Source organism: Rhizoctonia solani, chromosome 8 (assembly GCF_016906535.1).
Source record: "Rhizoctonia solani chromosome 8, complete sequence".
Lineage (NCBI taxonomy): Eukaryota > Fungi > Basidiomycota > Agaricomycetes > Cantharellales > Ceratobasidiaceae > Rhizoctonia > Rhizoctonia solani.
In genome coordinates this window covers 605,066-625,566 of record NC_057377.1, presented here as the reverse complement: position 1 = coordinate 625,566, position 20,501 = coordinate 605,066, and the positions used below count along the sequence as shown (strand labels likewise).

The 20,501-nt window shown below is 50.6% G+C and overlaps 6 protein-coding genes across 6 annotated transcripts; 3 read left to right on the top strand and 3 right to left on the bottom strand.

Moving 5' to 3' along the window:
• Positions 1-709: 709 nt before the first annotated feature.
• Positions 710-5,441, bottom strand: RhiXN_09653 (Retrotransposable element Tf2 protein; the record flags this gene model as incomplete). Its single annotated transcript, XM_043329469.1, has 4 exons — positions 710-4,039; positions 4,102-4,455; positions 4,482-5,252; positions 5,331-5,441. 4 exons carry the CDS (start codon positions 5,439-5,441, stop codon positions 710-712), a joined length of 4,566 nt encoding a protein of 1,521 aa, XP_043182303.1.
• A 1,167-nt stretch (positions 5,442-6,608) lies between these two features.
• On the bottom strand, positions 6,609-7,799 carry RhiXN_09652 (Retrotransposon-derived protein PEG10; the record flags this gene model as incomplete). Its single annotated transcript, XM_043329468.1, has 1 exon — positions 6,609-7,799. One exon carries the CDS (start codon positions 7,797-7,799, stop codon positions 6,609-6,611), a length of 1,191 nt encoding a protein of 396 aa, XP_043182302.1.
• A 1,067-nt stretch (positions 7,800-8,866) lies between these two features.
• On the bottom strand, positions 8,867-9,574 carry RhiXN_09651 (Retrotransposon gag protein; the record flags this gene model as incomplete). Its single annotated transcript, XM_043329467.1, has 1 exon — positions 8,867-9,574. One exon carries the CDS (start codon positions 9,572-9,574, stop codon positions 8,867-8,869), a length of 708 nt encoding a protein of 235 aa, XP_043182301.1.
• A 1,855-nt stretch (positions 9,575-11,429) lies between these two features.
• RhiXN_09650 (Retrotransposon-derived protein PEG10) lies at positions 11,430-12,785 on the top strand (the record flags this gene model as incomplete). The annotated part of the gene is made up of 1 exon (XM_043329466.1): positions 11,430-12,785. One exon carries the CDS (start codon positions 11,430-11,432, stop codon positions 12,783-12,785), a length of 1,356 nt encoding a protein of 451 aa, XP_043182300.1.
• A 239-nt stretch (positions 12,786-13,024) lies between these two features.
• RhiXN_09649 (Retrotransposable element Tf2 protein) lies at positions 13,025-16,216 on the top strand (the record flags this gene model as incomplete). Its single annotated transcript, XM_043329465.1, has 2 exons — positions 13,025-14,612; positions 14,655-16,216. The coding sequence occupies 2 exons, from the start codon at positions 13,025-13,027 to the stop codon at positions 16,214-16,216; spliced, it is 3,150 nt and encodes a 1,049-aa protein (XP_043182299.1).
• A 1,893-nt stretch (positions 16,217-18,109) lies between these two features.
• Positions 18,110-20,434, top strand: RhiXN_09648 (Retrotransposon gag protein; the record flags this gene model as incomplete). The annotated part of the gene is made up of 2 exons (XM_043329464.1): positions 18,110-18,139; positions 19,091-20,434. 2 exons carry the CDS (start codon positions 18,110-18,112, stop codon positions 20,432-20,434), a joined length of 1,374 nt encoding a protein of 457 aa, XP_043182298.1.
• Between the last annotated feature and the right edge of the window lie 67 nt (positions 20,435-20,501).

Here is a 20,501-nt window from a genome sequence, read left to right as displayed (position 1 = left end):
GCTATTAAATCAATGTAGAGAAGTGGGCATTTATTTGAATCAAGGGCAATAGATACAAATTGTCCTAGACGTCTGTAAGGATGTCAAGGAGGGGGGGGCGCTTGCGGCCGGGTGTATCTAAGTGAAGAACCGCGTAAGGCAGTGGCAAGCTATCCTACGACAACAACCAGCTATACTACGGTGACCAAGGCCGTAAGGGCAATGACCAGCTATGTAACTACAACAAGGAGGCCGCTTAAGGCGGTGTGTACTGAGTGACTAAGTAGGTTACTGGGCTTAAGGCCCTTGTACAGTGGTGGGATGCGACAAGAGGTAATTGACCTGGGTGTTACCATGGTTGGTTGGCCTCCTTATATATTCTATGGTTTGACTAATTACAAATGTACAATATCCAATACATAATCCAATAAGAACCCCGCTCCGCAGTTGGCCTTACTCATGCATACGTGTCACTGACGTGTCATGATGACGTCATAGGTGGAGGTGGCTACGTATGCTGATTAAGCGCGGATGGGGACGTGGCTCGGCGCTTAGCGTATGATATAAGCGCCGAAGTCACGTGATTGAAAAGGTTGTCCGTTTGTCTCTGTTCAAAATCGAGAAAATGGGAATAAAATCCCTGGTATCGAGTGTGTCTACGACACTGCCCCCCCTCTAAGGGCCTTGGCAGCGCCAAGGGCCTTTTTTCTCATATCTTTTTTGTATCTCTCTAAAATTTTTCCGCATTTTTCAGGTTTTCTCTGGGTTCCCATGTGTTCTCTTTGGACCCGTACCCCTTCCATTTGACTTGGAAAAACCATTTTCCGTTTCTTTCTTCAGCATCAGTGATCCCTTCCACCTCGTATTCTTCTTCTCCGTCCACAGTGACTGGTGGAGGGCGATTCTTGAAGGCGCGCTTTCTATCCCTTTTGACTTTAGACAGTAGTCCTACATAAAACACGTTGTGGATCTGCATTGTTGGGGGAAGTTCTAGGCGGTAAGCCCGGTCGGATATCTTCTCAATAACCTTGAATGGTCCTAAGCGTTGTTCCGTTAGCTTGGGACTTAAGGTTCTGAGGTTGACATTCTTGGCGTCTAGCCAAGCTTCTTCTCCAATTTTGAATTCCGTTGGGCTTCCTCCTTCTCCGGCTATCATTTGTTGTTTGGATTGCCGGAGTGCCGATTCTACTTCCTTCCATTGTTCCTCCATTGTCTGGGCAAGGTCGTCTGCTTCTGGTACGTCTGTTGGCACGTTTGACGGGGTTAAGGTGGGTTCCCACCCATACAGGGCTTTGAAAGGGGTCTTGCCCGTGCTGCTGTGTACGGCATTGTTGTACGCAAATTCTGCCATTGGGAGCCATTTGGTCCAATCCCTTTGGTTTACTCCTGAGTAAGCCCTGAGGAAATGTTCGATAGAGGGATTGACGCGTTCCATTTGTCCGTTGCTCTGGGGGTGATAGGCAGAGGAGAAGTGCGGGTCAATGCCCAGGCGTTTGTACAAGGCACGTAAGAACTTGTTATTGAAAACCCTCCCTCTGTTGGATATGGTTTTTTCCGGCATGCCATGGCGCTTCCATACGTTTTCCAGGAATAGTTCCGCCAACTCGGGTGCTTTGAGTTTCTTGGTGCATTTTACAAAGATCCCGTACTTAGTAAAGCTGTCAACAATTACCAGGATTGAATCTGTGTTTCCGTCTTTAGGTAGATCCACTATCATGTCGTAAGACACATGCTGCCAGGGCCTAACGGGGAGTTCAAGCGGCTGAGGGGGAATTGATGTGTATCTTGGCTTCCTAATCCGTTGGCACACCTCACAGGAATCCACATGCCAGTATGTATCAGCACGGATGCCCGGCCAGTAGTAGCTTCTTGATAACAATTCTAGCGTGCGTTGCCTGCCCGGGTGTCCTGCCAAGGGGCTATTGTGGAAGATACGCAGTAGGTCTGTTCTCAGTGTTCCTACGTCAGGGACTACAATTCGTCCTTGGTAGAAGAGTAGGCCAGCCTCCATTTCATAATCTTTGAACGCACGTTTGATGGAGGGGGGTGCCTTGGACTTGCTCTGCAGGAACTGAAGGATTTCTTCCAGGGACTTGTCCTGATCCAGGGATGACTCGATCTGCCGTTGCAGTTCTTTTTCCGGTGTAACCAAGGCAACATTGGCAAATACCTGATCTGGTAGCATGGACTGGGGTCCTGGTGGAACATCCGCGTGGTCCAATTGACGTGATAAGGCATCTGGTTTCCCCGATTGTTTTCCGGGCCTGTACACAATCTGGAAATTGTAGCTGGCTAGCAATAGGTGCCATCTAGCATGGCGGCGGTTGAATGTCCGGGACTCCTTCCAGTATTCCAGGTTTCGGTGATTGGTAAATACGGTGATGGGGTGAAGGGTTCCTTCCAAGAAGATTTGCCAGTACTCAAATGAACGGATGATTGCCAAGAGCTCCTTATCGTGGGTGTCGTAATTCTGTTTGGCACCTTTGAAAGATTCTGATAGGAATCCTAGTGGATGCAAGCGGCCGTCTTCCTGTTGTTGACTGAGTATAGAGCCTAAAGCTGCGCCGGAGGCATCTGTTTCTAGGAAGTAGGGCCTGGAAGGGTCGGCGTGGCAAAGGACCGGGGCGTTGGTGATGGCAACCTTTAATCCTTGGAAGGCTTCTTGTTCCTTGGTACCCCACTTCCACGGTGTTTCCTTCTTGACCAGGTTATGTAATGGCCTGGCCAAGTGGCTAAAGTTGGCGACAAAACGACAAAGGAAGTTGGCAAATCCTAGAAATGATTGGACTTCTTTGACCTTAGTAGGAACCGGCCATTCTTGTACCGCCTGGATTTTGAGCTTATCCAGGCTGAAACCCTTATCTGAGACAATGATCCCCAGGTATTCCACAGAGGTGACGTGGAATGTGCACTTGGACGCCTTGCAGAACAGTTGGTTCTCCATTAGTTGCTTCAGGACCTTGTGAATGTGGAGTGTATGTGATGCGTCATCCTTAGAGTATATCAGGATGTCATCAAGGTAAATAATGACGCATACATCTAGTAAATCCTTGAATAGCTTGTTCATGAAATGCTGAAAGGCGGCAGGTGCATTTGTTAAGCCAAAGGTCATAACCAGGGATTTGTAGAGGCTGTACTTAGTTTGAAAAGCGGTCTTCCATTTGTCACCTTCTTTTACCCGTACGTTGTTGTAACCCCAGCGTAAGTCTAGCTTAGTAAAAACCTTGGCACCACGGAGCTGAGCCATGAGGTTGTCTGGACGGGGAAGCGGGTAGACGTTCTTTTTGGTGCAATTGTTAAGGCGGCAATAGTCCACAACCAAACGACGGGAGCCATCCTTTTTTGGTACAAACATTATGGGGGAGCTGATGGAAGATTTACTAGGGCGGATCTTGCCTGCCTTGAGTTCATCCCTGAGCCAATCTTTGAGTGTAGCGGATTCGGCGTCAGTCATGCTATACAGTGGGGAATTCAAGGGGCCTTCTTCCGTTAGCTCAATCCCAATGTCATAATGCTGGTGCAGAGGTAGCTTGTTGAACTCTTCCTCTCCAAATACCTTGGCGTATTGATGGTATTTGGAGGGAACTCCTTCGAGGGGGTTTTGATCAGCTTCCTCTTCTTCAGCAATGACTACATGCTCTGGTGGCGCGTGAGGGAAGGAGAGAGTCCGTTGATTCCAATTGATATCTGGGTTATGGGTATCTAACCATTTTAGTCCCAGGATGGCTGCGTGAGACCCTGTGTTACAAATTAAGAAGGTCTCTGTCATACGTTTGCCATCAAAGGAAAAGGTTAGATTAGCCTTCTTCCAAATTTTGCCAGCCTGGGGGCTCAACCCATCAAGCATGGTAACGGTGCGGGGTGAGGGAAGATCTATGAGAGGGAGGCGGAGTGCTTCCACGGTACGGGGGTGGAGAAAGGATGAGGTGGCGCCTGAGTCTATCAGGACTTCTAGTGATTCCGCTTTTTTCTCTGGTGTGATCAAAATGGTGAAGAGGGGTGATATTTTACTACTAGATATGTTACAAAATTCGATACACAAGCCAGAGTCCTTGGGGTCCTTGCGCGCGGCAGCAGGTACCCTTAGTCTTTTCCCGATTTGGGTCCAGATTCTTCGCCAACTTTGGCAGCTTCCTTTTTGATGCCTTCCTCCTTAGGCGTGGCTTTCCAGCTGGTGCGGCATTCCGCAAACTTGTGGCCCAACTTGCCGCACTTGATGCATAGGCCTTTGGCCCGGCGGCAGTTTTGCTCTTCCTTGGAGACAAAATTGGGGTCGCTGGAAAGGCGTCCTGGTCTTGTGGCCTGTTGGCCGGTACTTGCCCCCCTATTGGGGGTGGAGGAAGTTCCAGACTTACTACCCTTAGGCGGGTGGCTGGCACGCTCCTCGCGGAGGGCGTTATCAATGACCAGGGCCGCGTTCTGCAGCTCCAGGAGGGTAGTTGGGCGCCGCTCTTGAGTGGCAATGAGGCGGCTGACCTCCCAGTGGCAATGAGGCGGCTGACCTCCCAGTGGAGGCCACGTGCAAATTGCCCACAAAGGGCGGCGTCGTTCCAGTCTAGGTCCATGGCAATGGTCCTAAACTTTGTGATGTACTCAGCACAGGTTCCTGTCTGAGTAAGTTGTGTGATTTGCCGCTTGGCGGCTTGCGTGGCATCCGGGTTCCCGAATGCAGCCAAGAACTCCGTTTTGAACTCGTCAACTGTTTGGATAAGGGCCCTGTGGGACCCAAGTTGATCAAGGTGGGGGTGAGCCCAGGCTCCTGCTACGTCCTTCATGTTCATGAGGAGGAACGACAGAACCTCCTGATCCGTGGGGAACATCCGTTGATTTAGACGTACCCATGCCAACATTTGTGTAAGCCATTGGCGGGCTTTGTTCCCTATCTTCCCTGTATAGGCATCAGGGTGGTCCACTTTGACCGGGGCTTGGTAAGTGGCTACAGGGGGCGCTGGTTGTGGGACTTGGGGGGAACGGAGTCGGATAGGCAAAGGCGGAGGGGGAGTATAGCTTCTCGGGGGGACCCGGACGGGGGTTGGTTGAGCAAAGGTGGGGGGAGCTTTACTGGGGTTGGCCCAGGAGATGAGGGGCGCACTAGGCGCTGGAACAGTGTTGGTTTTTGGTAAGGGCCTGGGCGTGGCCTTGACTGCCGGAGGTTTCTGGTCTTCTGGTGTGTGTGGGGCTCCACCCCTAGCCTTGATGCAAGTGAGAGCTTGGTTGATTGCTCCCATCCAGTCTTGGGCTTCCTTGGTTGCCTCCTTGGTTTCTTTGAGTTCCTGCTCAAGTCGGAGGATTTGGTTTTGCAATCCCAAGATAAGGGAGATTGCTCATCCAAGGGAGATTTCCCTGTAGACCTCGGGTTCAAGGCCTGATGACTCAGCGGCGGTTGCCAGAAGAGTGGGTCCCAACTCTCCTTGATTGAGAGGGGACGCGGGACAAGCGGTGCTCCGGGAGCGGGTTGCCATCTCATGGGGGTATGAACGGCCCTGGTGGGAGGTGGCGCGTTGGGAAGCGCGGGAGGAAGCGCAAGAGGGGGTGTGGGAAGTAATGGTGGGCAAGGTGGGGGAGAATGGGGGCTGTGTAGCCAAGAGTGCCTATATCAGGACTTATAGGGCGCTTTATTGTACTGGCGCTAAGAGCTTGCGTCAACCGCCTAGCGTTGGACAGTCCCTATTGACCAATCAACTGCCGTGTATGGGCGTGATGTGGAACGGGTTTTCTGCAAGCGGGTGGATCTGCTGATTAGCTCCGCTGACAAAGGGTGCGGTGACCGGTGGTATGCGGACGATTAGGATCCGTCTGCCTTGTAGCAATTTGGTACTACCTGGGGCCGACGCTAGTTTGATTATTGATAGCGAAAGGCAAGCCCGATCAGGTGATTTCCCTTGTGCTAGTACAGGGGACCTTCTTGTTTGTCGAGACTGAGTAGGGTGTGCTTGGTGGGCACGGTTTGCAACCAACTTAAGGTTGATTACCTAGTGTCCTAGACGTCTGTAAGGACGTTGAGGAGGGGGGGGGCGCTTGCGGCCAGGTGTATCTAAGTGAAGAACCGCGTAAGGCGGTGGCAAGCTATCCTACAACGACGACCAGCTATACTACGGTGACCAAGGCCGTAAGGGCAATGACCAGCTATGTAACTACAACAAGGAGGCCGCTTAAGGCGGTGTGTACTGAGTGACTAAGTAGGTTACTGGGCTTAAGGCCCTTGTACAGTGGTGGGATGCGACAAGAGGTAATTGACCTGGGTGTTACCATGGTTGGTTGGCCTCCTTATATATTCTATGGTTTGACTAATTACAAATGTACAATATCCAATACATAATCCAATAAGAACCCCGCTCTGCAGTTGGCCTTACTCATGCATACGCGTCACTGACGTGTCATGATGACGTCATAGGTGGAGGTGGCTACGTATGCTGATTAAGCGCGGATGGGGACGTGGCTTGGCGCTTAGCGTATGATATAAGCGCCAAAGTCACGTGATTGAAAAGGTTGTCCGTTTGTCTCCGTTCAAAATCAAGAAAATGGGAATAAAATCCCTGGCATTGAGTGTGTCTACAACACAAATTCCGAAACAACAGATTCTATGGGCGCATTTTTTGTAACCAAGGGTTTGACGGTAATCCTTGGTTTTATTCTTTTCCCGACTCTACTTCATTGGCTACCTTTGCTACTTCCTTGATAGTAGCCTTCCACCCGTTGGGGCACTGCTTAATCCCATGCCCCTTTTGGCCGCATTTAACGCATAGCCCTGATGCGCGGCAGCAATCTCTTTCCTCCGGTGTGACATAATTGGGGTCTTCCAATAGGCGGACCCATTGTGTGGTGGTAGTGGAGGTAGTGGCCACGGTGGCCAAGGACTTGGCAGGGATTTTCTTGGGATGGTTCTCCTTGTTCTCCCAACAAATGTTGTCAATCTTGATGGAGGCGGCAAAGATAGCCTCTAATTCGTTGGGAATACTGTCTTTGGTAGACAGGAGTTCTTTGACCTTCCAGTGAAGGCCGCGCGTGAATTGGGCAATATACGCCTCCTTGTTCCAGTCGAGTTCCGCCATGAGATTGCGGAATTCCGTGACATATTCTGTTGTGGTTGTGGTCTGAGTCAGCGCGGCAATCTTCCTGGCAGCCGCCCTTTTGGCATCAGGGTCTGCAAATGCCTCCTTGAATTTGGCCGTTAAGGCCGGGATAGTGGTTGGCGGGTTGCCCTTGCCCTTGATGATGGCTCCTATGACGGGGAGTGCCCAATCGGCTGCCTTATCTGTCATATGGTAAAGTATCCACACAACCATTTGCTCCTCCTTGTCAAATTGGTCCCTGTGTAGGGCCACCCAGAGCAGCATGCGGTCCAGCCATTGTGTGGCCTTGCGTCCCCTGGTGTCTCCTTTATAAGGGTCGGGGAGGTCCATCTTGGGCCTTTTTATGCTGGACCCTGCGTCAAAGGGGGTGAGGGAGCTGAGGGATCGCCTAGGCGTTCCTTGAGGCTCTTTTTTTGGTCGTTTGGGTTCCTCTTCTTCCTCGGAGTCAAACCCTGTTCCTCTTGAAGGGCGGAAGGGGGGTTTGAGCCCAGGCCTAACCATGCCTGGAGTGTGGGTTTCCCCTCCCAAGTGGGTAGGAGGGGTGACAGGCCCAGTCGATGGGCCAGGCTTGGTTTGGGTTCTGCCCTGGTCCTTGTCACCAACAAGGTTGTTGGTTTCCTTGCATATGGCAACAAGCTGTGTGATTTGCTCACCTTGTGATTTGATTTGGTCCTGCAAGGACCCAACGGTGGCTGTGAGGGCTGAGATAGCCTCAAGGAGAGCGCCAAGGGACGGCTCAGGTTCCATTCTTTGCAGGTCTTGCAAAGTGGGAGATGGGCTGCAAGTGGGTGGTTGGGAATGGGATGGAACCAAGCGGCGACTGGAGCAACTGGAAGGGCAGGAGTAGGGGTGAGGAATGCCAGAGCGTGTGGATGGAATTTCTGAGACGGCGTGGGGGGATAAGGTGCCTGATACAGGACTTATGAGCGGTTTTTACGCAGTGTGTCTACGCTAAACCCTTGCGTCAAATACCTAGCGTTGGACAATCCCTACAATGAATCAGCAGATCTGGCAATCGTGATACAAGCGGGTTTTTTGCAAGCAGGTAATTCAGCTGACTAGGGTCGCTAACTGCAGAGTTCTGGCAAAACTCGTGGTACGCGGACAATAGGACTTGTTAGCCTTATAGCAATTTGGTACTATGTGGGGGTGGGGGACTTTTGATTATTATGTCCCACAAGGTAGCCCCAATCACGGTTTTTTCCCTTGTGCTAGTACTAGGAGTCTTCTTGTTTGTCAATCAAGCCTACAAGAAAGTTGATTTTACAATGTCGTACGCCAACTATAAGGTTGGGTACTCGCTAGTGGGCAGGCGCTTACGGCCGTACTACTACTGACAGAGGTGATCTAACTATCTAACTAGGCTATACTAATACCGCTTAAGGCGGCCTACTACTACTATGCTACTGCAAGGGGGCCTTAGGCCTGGGAGGTGTGGTGAGTAAGGTAGAGGGGACGCTACTGGTGACTAAGGGGGCCGGCTACTTAGCTGGCTGGGTATCCTCCTCAATGAGTATGAGACAAGGTAAAATTGACTTGGTGTCTCCAAGCAATTTTCCTGCTGTATATATAGACAATTCTACTAACTACATGTGGTCTGTGTGTGTGTGAATAGAAGCCTACATGTGAAAAGAGAAGCGTGCTGCGGACTACGCAGAAGCGTGGATTTCTCCTAAGCACTCTTGGCACGGCATCTCGGCGCAGCATCTTGGCATAAATAAGTGCCAAGATCACGTGATCAAAAAACAAAAGATATCAAGTCCGTAAAAAATACTAAAAATAATAGAAAAATCGTGCGATTCTAATGGTATAAGTTAGGAGGTTGTAACAGCAGCATCTTGTAGCTCCCTCAGGGTACGTGGTTGCCTCTCCCTTGTGGCAATCTGTCTTTGGACTTCCCAGTGTAGTCCTTGCGCAAATTGGCTGCGGAGTGCAGCATCATTCCAATCAAGTTCCATTTGTAGCGTGCAGAATTTAGTAATATATTTGGTGCAAGTGCTGGTTTGGGTGAGGGAAGTAATCTTCCACCCTGCTGCTTGGGTAGCATCTGGGTTGCCAAAGGCAGCCAGGAACTTGGTTTTGAATTCATCCACAGTTTGGATGAGTGCGCAGTGGGACCCTAGCTGGTCCAAGTGGGGATGGGCCCATGCTCTGCTGGTCTCCATCATATTCATGAGGAGGAAGGAGAGGACCTCCAGGTCCATTGGGAATTGCCTTTGATTCAGGCATACCCAGGCTAACATGCATGTCAGCCATTGCTTGGCCTCCAAGCCAATCTTGCCTTTGAAGGCTTCTGGGTGGTCCACTTTTACAGTGGAGGGGACTGGAGGTGGAGCAGGGGTGATAAGGGGTGCTGCTGGAGGTGCTGCAGGGGCGGCAGGAGCTGGTCCTGAAGGGAAGGAAGAGGACAGGTAGGGGTTGAAGAGTGAAAGGGGGTTGCACCTTGGGACCCCTGTGGAGATGATGGGGGCTGGGGCCCCAAGGAATGGTTGAGCCTTGCCAATAGGCTTGGCTTTGGGCATGGCCCAGGGAGTTTCCTCAACTGCAGGGGGTTTTTGATCTTCTGGGGTGTGTGGACCCTGGGTAAGCTGGAGCTGGGCAAGCCCATCCTTGACAACATTGATGGTTTATGAGATGTTCTCAATGTTGGTGTGAACCTCTTGATTAATTTCTGTTTGTTCCAAGAGGGTCTGCTCAATGCAGTTGACTTGGGATTGGAGCCCCCAGAGTAGGTGGATGACCTGTTCAAGAGAGACTTTGCCAAGCTCAGGGGAGGCTGGCAGAAGTAGGGATTCCAGCTGTCCCTGATCAACAGGGGAGCGGGCTCAAGAGGGTGGCCAGGAGCAGGTTGCCATTGAGTGTGTGGGGTGGGAGCGTCCAGCGTGGGAGGATACCCAAGAGGAAGATTGAGGGGGAGTGCAGGAGGTAATGGTGTAGAGTGTGTGTGGGGTAGAGTGTGTGTGGGGTAGATGCCTATATCAGGACTTACGAGCACTTTTTTGTTTGTGTATGCTAAACCCTTGCCTCAACTGGCCTAGCATTGGACAGTTCTTACCCTGATCAGCTGCTGTGGATGGGTGTGATGTGGGGCAGTGCTTCTGCAAGCGGGTGGATTGGCTGTCTAGGGTTGCTAACAAATGGTGCAGCAACTGGTGGTATGCGGACAATTAGAACCTGTCTGCCTTATTGTCATAAACAGAGGAAAATAGAACTAGCCGGAATTGAACCAGCTTGACCACTAAGCCATAGAGCCCTATTATTCCTCTGCTGACAACCCATGATTACACCTGTGTTGTAGACACAATTGATACCAGGGAATTTATTCCCATTTTCTCGAATTTAAACAAAGGCAAACAAACGACTTTTTCAATCACGTGACCTTGGCGCTTATATCACACGCTAAGCGCCAAGCCACGTCCCCATCCGCGCTTACCAAGCATACGTAGCCACCTCCACCTGATGACATCACTATGACACGTCAGTGACACGTATGCATGAGTAAGGCCGGCTGCGGATTGGGTTCTTATTGGTTATAGTATTGCATATATTGTATTTGTAATTAGTTCATCCTTGTAATATATAAGGAGGCCAGCCAACCATGGTAACACCCAGGTCAATTACCTCTTGTTGCATCCCCAAACTGTACAAGGACCTTATAGTCCAGTAAAGCACTTAGATACACGCCTTAAGCGTCGGATTCACTGTACATACGTAGTTTGCCGCCGCCTTATAGCGCGTGGTCATTGTAGTTAGGAAGTTCGTTGTCGTAGGTAGTAAACCCCACCGCCTTAAGCGGTTCCTTACTTAGTACATACGGCCCCAAGCGCCCGCTGCCTCAACGCCCCTTACGGACGTCTAGGACACTAGGTAATCAACCTTAAGTCGGTTGCAAACCGTGCCCACAAAGCACATCTTACTCAGTCCCAACAAACAAGAAGGTCCCCTGTACTAGCACGAGGGAAATCACCTGATTGGGCTTGCCTTTTGCTATTAATAATCAAACTAGCGTTGGCCCCAGGTAGTACCAAATTGCTATAAGGCAGACGGATCCCAATTGTCCGCTTACCACCGGTCACCGCACCCTTTGTCAGCGGAGCTAGTCAGCAGATCCACCCGCTTGCAGAAAGCCCGTTCCACATCACGCCCGTACACGGCAGTTGATTGGTCAATAGGGACTGTTCAACGCTAGGCGGTTGACGCAAGCTCTTAGCGCCAGTACAATAAAGCGCCCCATAAGTCCTGATACAGGCACCCTTGGCTGCACAGCCCCCATCACCCCCTACCCTGCCCACCATTACATCACGCACCCCCTCTTGCGCTTCCTCCCGCGCTTCCCAACGCGCCACCTCCCACCAGGGCCGTTCATACCCTCATGAAATGGCAACCCGTTCCCGGAGCACCGCTCGTCCCCAATCCCCTCTCAATCAAGGAGAGTTGGGACCCACTCTTCAGGCAACCGCCAATGAGTCAGGGAGCCTCAAACCAGAGGTCTACGGGGAAATATCCCTCAGCCGCGCAATCTCCCTCCTCCTGGGATTGCAAAACCAAGTCATCCGGCTTGAGCGGGAACTCAAGGAAATCAAGGAAGTCAGCAAGGAAGCCCAAGACTGGATGGGAGCAGTTGACCAAACCCTCACTCGCATTGAGGCTAGCAATGGGCCCCAGCCCCACACACCAGAAGACCGGAAACCACCGGCAATCAAAGCCACGCCCAGGCCCCTATCCAAAGCCGACCCTCTTCCAGCGCCTAGTGCGCCCCTCGTTGCCTGGGCCAACCCTACCAAACCTCCCATCACCTTCGCCCAACCAACCCCTGTCCGGGCCCCCCCAAGAGTCCAAACTCCCGCTCCACCTTTGCCTATCAGACTCTGCTCCCCCGTTGCCTCTCTACCAGCGGCTCCAGTAGCCGCATACCAAGCCCCTGTCAAGGTGGATCACCCCGACGCCTACACGGGGAAGATTGGTAATGAGTCACAACAATGGCTCACAAGAATGATGGCATGGGTCTGCCTTAACCAGCGCATGTTCCCAATGGATCAGGAGGTGCTTTTGTTCCTTCTAATGAACATGAAGGACACAGCAGGAGCATGGGCTCACCCCCACCTTGACCAACTAGGGTCCCACAGGGCCATCATCCAAACGGTTGAGGATTTCAGGAGGGAGTTCCTGGCTGCATTCGGGAACCCGGACGCCACAAGGGCCGCGGAGCGGCAAATCACCCACCTCACTCAGACAGGCACCTGTGCTGAGTATATCACAAAATTCAGGACCATTGCCATGGACCTGGATTGGAACGACGCCACCCTCCGTGGGCAATTTGCACGTGGCCTCCACTGGGAAGTAAGCCGCCTCATTGCCACCCGTGAGCGACACCCAGCCACCCTCCTAGAGCTGCAGAACGCGGCCCTGGTCATCGACAACGCCCTCCGTGAGGAGCGTGCCAGCCACCCGCCTAAGGGTAGTAAGTCTGGAACTTCCTCCACCCCCAATAGGGGGGCAAGTACTGGCCAACAGGCCACAAGACCAGGACGCCTCTCTAGCAATCCTAATTTTGTCTCCGAGGAGGAGCAAAACCGCCGCCGGGCCAAAGGCCTATGCATCAAATGTGGCAAGACAGGCCACAAGTTTGCGGAATGCCGCACCGGCTGGAAAGCCACGCCTAAGGAGGAAGGCGTCAAAAAAGAAGCCGCCAAGGTTGGCAAAGAGTCTGGACCCGTATCGGGAAAAGACTAAGGGTACCTGCTGCCGCGCGCAAGGACCCCAAGGACTCTGGGTGTATAGAAATATGTAATATATCAAGTAGCTTGAATAGAATCTCCCCACTTTTCACCATTTCTATTACACCAGATAAACAAGCGGAAACCATAGAAGTCCTGATAGATTCAGGCACCACCTCCTCATTCCTCCACCCTCGCACCGCGGAACTACTCCGCTTACCCCTCATAGATCTTCCTCAACCACGCACCGTAACTATGCTCAATGGGTCGAGCCCCCAGGCTGGAAAGATTTGGAAGAAGGCCCACCTAACCTTCCTATTTGATGGTAAACGCATGACGGAAACCTTCCTGATTTGTAATACTGGGTCACACGCCGCCATCTTAGGAATCAAATGGCTAGAGGCTCATAACCCCAAGATCAATTGGAATTCCCGCACCCTCTCCTTCCCTTGCACCCCACCGGAACATGCAGCTATTGCCGAGGAAGAAGAAGCAGACAAGAACCCCCTTGAAGGAATCCCCTCCAAGTACCACCAATGTGCTAGAGTATTTGGAGAGGAGGAATTCAACAAGCTTCCCCCCCATCAGCACTACAACATTGCCATCGAACTAACGGAAGAAGGGCCCCTCAATTCCCTGTTATATAGCATGACTGATGCCAAATCCTCCACACTCAAGGATTGGCTCAGGGATGAACTCAAGGCGGGGAAGATTTGCCCCAGCAAATTGTCAATCAGTTCCCCTGTCATGTTTGTACCCAAAAAGGATGGATCCCGTCGGCTTGTAGTTGACTACCGCCGCCTCAATAGTTGGACAAAGAAGAACATGTACCCGTTACCTTGCCCAGATGACCTCATGGCCCAGCTCCGTGGTGCCAAGATCTTCACCAAGCTAGACCTGAGATGGGGTTACAACAATGTCCGCGTTAAGGAGGGCGACAAATGGAAAACCGCGTTCCGCACTAAATATGGCCTGTACAAGTCCCTTGTCATGACCTTTGGCTTAACCAACGCCCCTGCCTCATTCCAACACTTCATGAACGAATTATTCAAGGACCTATTGGATGTATGCGTCATCATTTATCTTGATGACATCCTAATTTACTCAAAGGATGACGCAACCCACACCCAACATGTTCATGAGGTCTTACGGCAGTTAATGGCCAACCAATTGTTCTGCAAGGCGTCAAAATGCACATTCCATGTCACATTGGTGGAATACTTGGGAATTATCGTGTCAGACAAAGGTTTTAGTCTGGACAAGCTCAAGATTCGGGCAGTTCAGGAATGGCCCACACCTACCAAGGTCAAGGAAGTGCAGTCCTTCCTAGGGTTTGCTAATTTCCTCCGCCGTTTTGTTGCCAACTTCAGCCACATAGCCAGACCGTTGCATAATTTGGTAAAAAAGGACACGCCTTGGAAATGGGATACCAGAGAACAAGAAGCTTTCCAGGGACTCAAGGATGCTATCACAAACGCCCCTGTACTTTGCCATGCCGACCCCACCAAGCCTTACTTCCTAGAAACAGATGCCTCCGGCGCAGCACTGGGTTCCATATTGAGTCAACGCCAGGAAGACAGCTGCCTACACCCCCTAGGGTTTCTGTCAGAATCATTCAAAGGCGCGGAACTGAATTACAATACACATGACAAGGAATTACTGGCAATCATCCGCTCCTTTGAATACTGGCGTATCTTCTTAGAAGGAACCTTACACCCCGTCACTGTGTTCACCGATCACCGCAACTTGGAATACTGGAAGGAGTCCCGTACATTCAACCGCTGCCATGCCAGATGGCATCTGCTGCTAGCCGGATATAACTTCCATATCGTATACTGCCCAGGTAAACAGTCCGGCAAACCGGATGCCCTATCATGCTGATCAGATCACGCCGACATCCTGCCAGAGCCACAGACCATGCTACCGGACCCTGTATTTGCTAATGTGGCCCTAATTACACCCAAAAAAGAGCTGCAACGCCAGATCGAAGCATCCTTAGATCAGGACGAATCCCTGGAGGAAATACTCCAATTCCTACAGAATGAGTCAAAGGCCCCACCTTCCATCAAACGAGCTTTCAAAGACTACCAAATGGAGGCAGGCTTACTCTTCTATCAGGGAAGGATTGTGGTACCAGACACCGGGACTCTGCGGACAGACCTACTCCGCATATTCCACGACAGCCCTCTGGCCGGGCACCCGGGTAGACAACAAACATTGGAATTAGTCTCTAGAAACTACTATTGGCCCGGAATCCGCGCAGATACTTACTGGCACGTAGACTCTTGCAAAATTTGCCAACAAATCCGCAAACCAAAGTACGCCCCCATTCCCCCGCAACCGTTAGAACTGCTGTCCCGCCCCTGGCAACACATATCCTATGACATGATTGTTGATCTACCCAAGGACGGAGCTTACAACTCTATACTGGTCATTGTGGACAGTTTCACCAAATACGTAATACTGGTGGAATGTTCTAAAAGGTTAAAAGCTCCCAAATTGGCAGATCTCTTCCTGCAACATGTCTGGAAAAAATACGGAATGCCTGAAAAGACAATATCCAATCGAGGAAGGGTCTTCAATAACAAATTCCTCAAAGCATTGTACAAACAATTAGGGATAGACCCCCACTTCTCCTCAGCCTATCACCTGCAGAGCAATGGACAAACAGAACGGGTAAACCCCACGGTCGAGCACTTCCTAAGGGCTTATTCAGGGAATAACCAAAGGGACTGGGTCAAATGGTTACCTATGGCGGAATTTGCGTACAATAACGCAGTGCACAGTAGTACCGGCAAATCTCCGTTCAAAGCACTACATGGATGGGAACCCTCACTTACACCAAGCAATGTCCCTACCAACGTCCCCAAGGCAGATGACATAGCCTCCCAGATGGAATCGCAATGGCGGGAAATAGAGGCAGCGCTCCGGCAATCAAAAACACGCATGACAGCCGGAGAAACAGGAGAACCAATCAGTTTTGAAGAAGGGGAAGAGGCCTGGCTAGACGCCAGGAATGTGAAGCTAAAAACCCTGAGTCCCAAGCTAACGGAACAACGGCTAGGACCCTTCAAAATAACCAAAAAGATCTCCGACCGAGCATATCGCCTGGAACTCCCACCATCCATGAGAATCCATAACGTTTTCTATGTGGGATTGCTGTCAAAGGTGAAAAGGGACAATAAACGCGCGTTTGAAAACCGGCCGCCCCCGGTCACTGTGGACAGGGAGGAAGAATACAAAGTAGAAGGAATCACGGACATGGAAAATAGGAATGGAAAGTGGTTTTTTAGGGTTAAATGGAAAGGCTATGGGTCAGAGGAGAATACCTGGGAACCAAGGGAAAACCTCAAAAACGCCGAAAAAATCCTGAAAAAATTCGAAAAGGAAATGAAGGAAAAGGCCCTCGGCGCCGCCAAGGCCCTTAGAGGGGGGGCAGTGTTGTAGACACAATCGATACCAGGGAATTTATTCCCATTTTCTCGAATTTAAACGAAGGCAAATGAACGACTTTTTCAATCACGTGACCTTGGCGCTTATATCACACGCTAAGCGCCAAGCCACGTCCCCATCCGCGCTTACCAAGCATACGTAGCCACCTCCACCTGATGACATCACTATGACACGTCAGTGACACGTATGCATGAGTAAGGCCGGCTGCGGATTGGGTTCTTATTGGTTATAGTATTGCATATATTGTATTTGTAATTAGTTCATCCTTGTAATATATAAGGAGGCCAACCAACCATGGTAACACCCAGGTCAATTACCTCTTGTTGCATCCCCAAACTGTACAAGGACCTTATAGTCCAGTAAAGCACTTAGATACACGCCTTAAGCGTCGGATTCACTGTACATACGTAGTTTGCCGCCGCCTTATAGCGCGTGGTCATCGTAGTTAGGAAGTTTGTTGTTGTAGGTAGTAAACCCCACCGCCTTAAGCGGTTCCTTACTTAGTACATACGGCCCCAAGCGCCCGCTGCCTTGACGCCCCTTACGGACGTCTAGGACAACCTGCTACCCCCCAAATTTGGGCTTGGGCCAGCATGCAACCACTTGTACTGGTCATGTGACCATGTCCAGGACACTTATAGCAATCTGGTACTAGGTGGGGACAATGCTGGTTTGATTATTGACAGCAAAAGGCAATCCTGATCACCTGATTTCCCTTGTGCTAGTACAGGGGGCCTTCTTGTTGTTGGACTAAGTGGTGGGCATGGTTTGCAACCAACTTAAGGTCAATTACCTAGTGTCCTAGATGTCTGTAAGGATGTTGAGGATACAGGCACTTGTGGCTGTGTGGGAATACAGTGAGTACCATGTAAGGCAGCAAGTGGCTATCCTACAATGTTGAGACTACTAACTACAATGACCAGACACTGTAGGGTGCTGGCAAACTATGTATATACAGCGGTAGCAATGCCTAAGGCAATGTGTCTATGTAGTAATTGAGTGAACCCAGGCTATAAGGCCCTGTGTACAATGAGTGAAGCAACAAGAGGTAATTGACCTGGGTGTTACCATGGTTGGTTGGCCTCCTTATATATTCCAGGGGAAACTAATTACAAATGAATAATATGCAAAACTATAACCAATAAGAACCCTGCTCTGCAGTTGGCCTTACTCATGTATACATGTCTCTGATGTGTCATGATGATGTCATAGGTGGAGGTGGCTATGTGTACTGAATAAGCGCAGAGGGGGACGTGGCTTGGCACTTAGCATATGATATAAGCGCCAATGTCATGTGACTGAAAATCTAGTCTGTTTGCCTTTGTTTAAATTCGAGAAAATTGGAATAAATTCCGTGGTATTGATTGTGTCTACAACAGCATCACATTGTTGTACAAGGGCCTTACAGCCCAGTAACTACTAAGTACTTAGCCTTACTCTGCCTTAAGTGGCTTCCCACTGTACATACATAGCTGGTCAACACCCTTACAGCCTTGGTCACCATAGATAGTTGGTTTGTTGTTGTAGGTAGCACCTCCTCTGCCTTATGCAGTTATCTCACAAGTCTATACAGCCACAAGTGCCTGCTACCTAGACAGCCCTTAAGGACATCTGGGACACCAAATGTGCAACTTACACAATATGATGGAATTAAACCAAAATTTCCATACAGCATATTTGTTGGTAAGCTGCTATACACTGCACTATGTACATGGCCCAATATTGCTTATGCAGTCACCCATTTAGCTCAATTCACAACATGCTATGGTCCTGCCCATGTGACAGCAATCAAATGAGTTATATGTTACCTTAAAGGAACATCATTCCTTGGGCTCTTGTATTAGCAATTGGAGGCCAAAGCCAGATTTGGAGAAGTCAGCTACTCTGATGCCAACTGGGGAAGTAACTTACTTGACTGTAAGTCTATTTCTGGCAATGTATACTTATTGTTACAACCTCCTTGAATATACCATTAGAATCGCCCGATTTTTCTATTATTTTTAGTATTTTTTACGGACTCTATATCTTTTGTTTTTTGATCACGTGACCTCGGCGCTTATTATGCCGAGATGCCGCGCCAAGATGCCGTGCCAAGGGCGCTTAGGAGAAATCCACGCTTCTACGCAGTCCGCAGCATGCTTCTTTTTTCCAACATGTACTTCTTTTCTCACGCGCACAGACCATGTAGATAGCGCACTTATGTCTATAAATACAGCAGGGAAATTGCTTGGAAACACCAAGTCAATTTTACCTCGTCTCTTATTCACTAGAGAGGGTAACCAGCCAGCTAAGTAGCCGGCCCCCAGTAGTAACAGTAACACTCACCCCTTTACTTGACCTACCACACCTCCAGGCCTCAGGCCCCATTGCCATCAGTAGTTAGTAGAAGACTGCCTTAAGCGGTATTAGTTAGCCTTAGATAAGTAGATTACATAAGCAGTGTCTGTAGTAGTTACGGCCTTAAGCGCCCACCACTAGCGAGTACCCACCTTACAGTGGCGTACGACATTGTAAAATCGACTTCCTGTAGGCTTTGATCGACAACAAGAGGACCTCCAGTACTAGCACAAGGGAAATCACGTGAACGGACTCGCCTTTTGCTATTAATAATCAAACTAGCGTCGGTCCCACGTAGTACCAAATTGCTATAAGGCTGACAGGCTCTGATCGCCCGCATACCCTGAGTTTTGCCGGAACTCAGTAGTCAAGCAACCCTAGACCGCTGAAATACCCGCTTGCTGAAAACCCGCCCATATCACGACCGCCAGGTCTGTTGATTTGTTGTAGGGACAGTCCAACGCTAGGTACTAGACGCAAGGGTTTAGCGCCAGTATACTACAGAAAAACCGCTCATAAGTCCTGATATAGGCACTACTCCCCCACACCGTCTCCACCATTCCCACCACACGCTCTGGCGCGCCACACCCTTACTCCCGTCCCTCCAGCCGCTCCTCTAGACGCTCCATTCCAACCCACTCCCTACCGGCCTCTCGCAGCACATCTCCCACTCCGCGAGACTTGCCCTGGATGGAACCTGAGCCGTCCCTTACCACTCTCCTCGAGGCTATCACAGCCCTCACAGCCACTGTTGGGTCCTTGCAGGACCAAATCAAATCACAAAGCGAGCAAATCACACAGCTTGTTGCCATATGCAAGGAAACCAACAACATTGTTGGTGACAAAGACCAGGGCGGAGCCCAAACCAAGCCTGGCCCATCGACTGGGCCTATTACCCCTCCTACCCACTCAAGAGGGGAAACCCTCACTCCAGGCACGGTTAGGCCTGGGCTCAAAGCCCCCTTCCGCCCTTCAAGAGGAACAGGGTTTGATTCCGAGGAAGAAGAGGAGCCAAGGCGGCCCAAAAAAGAGCCTCAGGGAACGCCTAGGCGATCACTCAGTTCCCTTACCCCCTTTGACGCAGGGTCCAGCGTAAAAAGGCCCAAGATGGACCTCCCCAACCCATATAAAGGAGACACCAGGGGTCGCAAGGCCACACAATGGCTGGATCGTATGCTGCTTTGGGTGGCCCTACACAGGGACCAATTTGACGAGGAGGAGCAAATGGTTGTGTGGATTCTTTACCACATGACAGACAAGGCAGCCGATTGGGCACTCCCCGTCATAGGGGCCATTATCAAGGGCGAGGGTAACCCGCCAACCACTATCCTGGCCTTAACGGCCAAATTCAAGGAGGCGTTTGCAGACCCTGACGCAAAAAGGGCGGCTGCCAGGAAAATTGCCGCGCTGACTCAGACCACAACTACGGCTGAGTATGTCACAGAATTCCGCAATCTTATGGCGGAACTTGACTGGAATGAGGAGGCATACATTGCCCAATTCACACGCGGTCTCCACTGGAAAGTCAAGGAACTGCTATCAACCAAGGATAGTGTTCCTGATGAACTCAAGGCAATTTTCGCGGCCTCTATCAAAATTGACAACATCCGCCGCAAAAACGAGGAGAATCGCCCTAAAAAGGCACCAGCCAAGTCCCCGGCCACCGTGGCCACCTCCACTACCACCACCAGGGTCCGCCTGTCCAAGGACCCCAATTATGTCACCCCAGAAGAACGGGATTGTCGCCGCGCATCAGGTCTTTGCGTCAAGTGTGGGCAAAAAGGGCATGGCATCAAACAATGCCCCAACGGATGGAAAGCCACAGTCAAGGAGGTGGCTAAGGTTGCTGAGGATGTCAAGTTGGGAAAAGACTAAGGCCAAGGACTACCGTCAAGCCCCTGGCCCCAAGATTAGATGTGCATGTATCAGATTTGGATTTTGA